Source organism: Echinops telfairi, unplaced genomic scaffold (assembly GCF_000313985.2).
Source record: "Echinops telfairi isolate 266 unplaced genomic scaffold, ASM31398v2 ScPeMD7_7458;HRSCAF=8496, whole genome shotgun sequence".
NCBI lineage: Eukaryota > Metazoa > Chordata > Mammalia > Afrosoricida > Tenrecidae > Echinops > Echinops telfairi.
The window spans coordinates 24,118,362-24,123,687 of NW_022111358.1; the positions used below are offsets into that span (position 1 = coordinate 24,118,362).

Consider the following 5,326-nt stretch of genomic DNA (forward strand, 5'->3'; position numbering starts at 1 on the left):
GGGTCCTCCTTGGGTTCCCGTCCCCCGCGTCACTGCCCCTCCTGCTTTCTCAGCCTCGTCTTTTGTCCTTTTGATCCCATGGCCCCCTGGGTGTTAGGGGCCCCTTGGCAGCCCCATCCGGACCCCACCCCTCGCTTGGCTGTAGGTGGTCTCTGCGAGCGGGTAGGGTGAGTTCCAGCTTTGGAGGAGGGTCTACGTTTCTTCCAGTCTCCTATCAGCAGTCAGTCGGTCTTCCACGGGATTCTGAATGTCGTCCTACACTGCCCCCGCCCCTCCCGTGGGGACAAGGACCTTCCGCTGTGATGGCCGGGCACCATCCAACTTTGTGGTCTGACGCTCGAGGAGGCTGCCAGTGTGAGTGGGCCGTTCAATCTTAGGACTGATGTTTCCTGAGACTTCCATGTTCACTCACCTTTGCACCTGGGGAGACACTAGCAACTGCCTCTTAGATGCCCGCTCACGCATGCTCGAGCTTTGAACACCCCAGACAGCAGGGCGTAGAGCATTTTCTGTCTGGACGCTGATGTGCCTGCTGACCTAGCTGGAGCCAGGGATTCACAGTGCTGTGTGGCTGCCTCCCCCAGCCCTGGCCACAGTGTGCCTTCCAGAACTGTTTGTCAAATGCATGACTGATGTGCGGCCGGAGCCCTCCACACAGGGTGACAGGGTTAGGTGGCGGGGAGAAAACGTAGGGAGCACTCCCTCCTCGGTGGGAAGTGTGGGTGGGGTGGCATCTTGGGGGGAGAGACCAGCCTGCACAGGGCAGGCGCAGAAAAGGAGATGCAGGTGAGCTTGCCTGGGCCGGGCAGAGGGCCCACCGAGTACAGAAAGCTGGTGAAACTGTGCCCCGGGGTGGGTGTTGAGACAGAGTGCAGGTTACAGAGCAGGCGGCTATGCTGAGTGTGGCAGGGGCAGTGGAGGAGAAGAGGCAATGGTCCTGCCTACCGCGATTTTTACCTCCTTTCTCACTGCCCCTGCTGGCCTGCCCCCCACCCCACCCCACTCCACCCGGCTCAGCAGAAAGAAGCCAGGTGAAGGTTTGTAGGATGAGTTCGAGAGCTGCGGCAGCCTGTGGGTGGCTGTTTCCTCCACCTATTACCGCCCACCCATGGGGACAGGAGGCGGGACAATGGGAGTCATCCCTTTGGCCTCTGTCATCCGTTCTGTCTCAGGGATGGCAGGCTTGTGTGGGACTCAGCTGAGCTTCGAGGACCGTTGTGAGGTGGTTCGAGGTGCCTCTGGGGGTGGCGGCTCTCTCCCTGCCTCTCAGCCTGTGTGCTGGAGCAGCCTTTTCCGAGGCTCACCCTGGGCGTGGGCATCCGGAGATGGAGCCGAGGCCTGGATTCCGTGTCCTGTCAGCGCCAGATTCAGGGGCCCAGGTGGGATAGGGGGCTGATGGGTGGGCTGTCTGCCTGTTTGCTGAAGGAGGGGACTGTGGGAGAAGAGATCTCTGCTGCTTCCTATGCCAGTGTGAGGACCAAGCAGTCGGGGCAGCTGTCTCCCTTGGCTTCGTCCCTGGCCAGGGCTTGGTCAGCGGGCAGCTGGTGGAAGGAAGAGCCAGGGAGGTGCGGGTTCCCCGCAGCCCTGCCCCACAGCTGTCTCGGACGGCTCTGTTCACACAGTCCCCGGGCTGCCGCTCCCAGCTCTCCTAACAGCTGTGCGGTGAGCCGCTGCCGTCGGCCTGTTTTACTTCGTCCCCTTTCCTGTCTGCAGCCGCCCCTCGCCTCTCGGGGGGAGCTTGGCGGCTCCTCTGGACGAGCTGGTTCCCGGGCCCTCACGCCTCTGGCAGCGTGTGCCGAGATGTTAGAGCGGAGCTGGTCCCTCCCCCTGGAGTCCCTCCCTTGCTATGGACATGGGGACATTGTTAGGGGCAGAAATCTAGTCCTCCCTGCTTCATTATTAGAGCCAATAGCGTCTCACCCCACCCCACCCCGGTCGTGGGCCCTTCGTGCTTCATGCAGAGGAGAGAGACAGAGAGCCCTTCGTGGGGGGCTTAGCGGGGTCCAAGGGGAGTCAAGGTGAAGTCATGGAGGCCAGGAATCATCACTTGGCCCAGAGCTCTGGCCCCTTCCCTTCGGGAACTGTCTACTCCCCACTTGTTAGGGTACAGGAAGCCACCTGCTTCGTTCGGCCTGGACCCAGGATGGGTCACCTGGTGCCTCATTCACCAGTGGGGACCCTCTGACGGGGTCCCTCCCGTCTGTTGGTGAATCCCGACAGGGCTCACAGGAACCCGTGCTGCCTTCGGCACAGAGGGGAATTGAGCAGAGCCCAGTGGTCCCGGGGCACAGGCTCTTGTGGAGCTGGCCAGGGTAGGGAGACGTCGGGGTGGGCCAGATGCACCCGGCTGTGCTCTCGACTGCAAACCAAAAGGTTGGCCGTTTGGAACCCCCCAGCGACCCTGGAAAGCCTGGCCTGGCGACCTGCTCCTGAGCACAATGGCCATGGACACCTGTGGAAGGCCGTTCTCCTGAAGCACGCGAGCCAAGAGTCCCAGTCCACTGGACAACACGGCTTTTGTTTGCTTTGTCTTTGTCTTGGGGGCGGGGGGCAGGATAGGGAGGACAGCACGTGTCCTCACCGTTGGGGGTGCGCCTGGCATAAAGTCGTGAGGGAGTATGGAGGAGTGGGCCTGACGGGCCCCTGGGAGAGGTGTCCTGGGGACTGGAGTGGGAAGGCGACCACCGTGGGCTGGGGAAGCCTCGAGGAAGAAAACGGGCTGGCGGGGTTCCGGGAGTGGACGAGCACAGCACAGAGAAGCCTTCCGAGACCCCCTGCCCCCCACCCACGGCTGGGCACGTTTGTTCCCAGGGCCTGCCCGGTGCATGCTGCGTGGTTCTGTCTCACCTGCTTCTCTCCCCGCAGACCCCCCTGTCTTGGCAAGAGCTAGAAGGCGAGCAGGCCCGCTCCTGTACGCACAAGCGCTCAGCATCCTGGGGCAGCACAGACCACCGAAAAGAGGTGACTGCCCCCTGGGACTCCGTGGCTGGGATCCCTGCCTCTTTAAGCCCCAGCATCACGGGGTCACGGTCCTCACACTGAAGTAGAGGCTCTCACCCTCAACCGCCCCTTGCCCTGCATCGACTCCTGGGTGCCTGGTTCCCAGTCTCGTGGCGGCCAGCCCTCAGAAGCCCGGGCCCTCTGCTAGAGAGGCCTGTGCCCCTCAGCAGCCAGGCACAGCAGGGCAGCTCTCACTGTGGGGTGAGTTAGGATCCAGAGAAGCGGGTCAGGATGTGAGAAAGATCGGACTGAGTCCCTGGGAACTGGGAGCTCTCAGCCTGCCGATGTTCAACTCGTCATCCAGCCTCCATTCTCAAGGAGGAAGAAAATAGTTCAGTGTTCTCAAAGCCTGTTTCCTGGCCCGCCCTCTCCCTTAGGAGAAGGCTGAAGGCCAGGTGCAGGGCTCCCAGACCAGCTCCACCCGGACATACTGTGTAATGGTGCCTGAAGGGGCTATTGCGGGACTCAGGGCTCCCTTTACAAGGAGAGCAGCTTCTGCCCTCCTTGCTGCTCAGACTGGCCGTCCCACGTTCAGTGCGAGCACACACTGCGTGCTGGGCTAGTGGGAGGTACCCCGGAGTGAGGCTCCAGTGCTGAGAACCGGCACGTGGTTCGCACTAAGGTGGGGCCCTGTTCTGAGTGATTCACAATGGCCAACTTAACCGCTCGCTCCTCTGGGCTATCCTGGTGGACCTCCTCTCCAAATTCCATCCCTCGAGGCCCGTGTTTAAATTGCCGTGCCCCGATGCCCTTCCCCTCCCTTTGCCAGGTGAAGGCATGCAGGTTACAGAGGTGACTGCAATAACAGTGGAAATTGATGCTGGTGGGCCTGTGCCCATCACGGGACATGGAAGTCAGTATCTATGTGTGGTGGCAACGGGGAGCAGGCTTCTCTGCTCAACCAAGAGGTTGGTGGTTTGAGTCCGGTCAAAGGCACCTCAGAAGGAGCCCCTAGCCACCTACTTCCCCCCAAAGAGTGGCCGAGCCCCCCGGGAGCCCTGTTCTACTCAGACACACGGGGAGGCCTTGATTTAAAAGCAACTCAACAGCAACGGGTTTCTCTTGGGTGTTGGTTTGTCTGCCTGTCTGTCTGGATGGATGGAGGTCAGTGCAGAGCCTCGCTTTCCTTCTTGAGAGCCTGCACATCGCTCTGCTGAAACTAGGGGGAAGTTTCCATCCTTCCTGGTCTCGGGGACTCAGAGAGACTCATGAATCTACTTTGAGGAATAAATTGGCGGCTCGCATCCAGAAACATCATTTTCCATTTCTATTAATAGAGTCGTCTTCCAGACTCTGGGAATCTGTGAAGGGCAAGCCAGTTTCAGGGTTGCATATTTTTAATCTTTTGGAGACAGATCTGTAGACGGAACACATGGTAATTTTAAAAGTCCTGTCACCTCGCGATCCAGGTAGCCAGCTTTCCTGGGGAGCGTCCTGTCACCACTGGAACCACAGCGAGCTGTTTAGAGCTGGGAGATTAGCTTCCGGCTCCATAGGAGAATCTCCCTGGGCCTCTGGATGACGCCATGCTTGCAGGGAGGGGCCTGTACAGCCTGGATTTGCTCACCTGCCTCCTCTCCCCTCCTGCTGCCAGATCACCAAGTTGAAGCAGCAGCTGCAGAGGACAAAGCTGGGCCGCAGCGGGAAGGAGAAGGAGAGGGGCTCCCCGCTCCAAGGGGACCACGCGGTGCGGGGAGCGCTGAGGGTATGTATGTGTCTTCCGCTCTTCCTCCAGCCGGGACGCTGGGCAGACTTCTCTCGGGTCTGGCAGTTCCCAAGCCCCGTCAGCTGTAACCCACTGAGGGGAGGTTTGGGTCCAAACTTGGCACTTGCTGAGTGGCATTGGAAGGGCTTCTGGCTTTTCTGGATTTCTCTCTTGGCCCCCCTCGCGCCTCTGGCAGTGAGATAAATGACACGCCAACTCGGAGAGGCCACTGGACCTAATGGACCAATCCCAGTCCGTGACTGTCCCCAAATCCCTTACTTCACCCTGCTGGGTGGACAAGACCCTCACAACCCCTCCTTCCCTCTGAGCAGCACCTAGAACTGTGCCTGGCTGGTGGGTGCTGTTGAGTTGATTGTGACTCAGCACGTTTGATTCAAGAGCACGAAACCCTGCCCAGGCCGCGCCCTGCTCACCGTTGCTGCTGAGTCTGAGCCCGTCGCAAACATGGTGTCAATCCGCGTTCCTGAGGGCGTTCTTCCTTTCCGCTGGTCCTTTCCTTTACCGAGCCTGCTGTGCTTCTCCAGAGACCAAAGTCCACACGAGGGAGTCTCCATCCTCGCTCTCACTCAGTCGTCCGGGTCAGATGCGTCCACTCTGGCC

The 5,326-nt window shown here is 60.3% G+C and overlaps 1 protein-coding gene across 1 annotated transcript in view; it reads left to right on the top strand.

Annotated features, from left to right (window-relative positions):
• Positions 1 to 5,326, top strand: part of FAM117A (family with sequence similarity 117 member A) — a 50,254-nt gene that overhangs the window by 34,955 nt on the left and 9,973 nt on the right. Inside the window, exons 4-5 of the mRNA XM_045299313.1 lie at positions 2,866 to 2,961; positions 4,595 to 4,705. Coding sequence (XP_045155248.1) covers positions 2,866 to 2,961; positions 4,595 to 4,705 — 207 coding nt within the window. The remainder of the gene's footprint in view (positions 1 to 2,865; positions 2,962 to 4,594; positions 4,706 to 5,326) is intronic.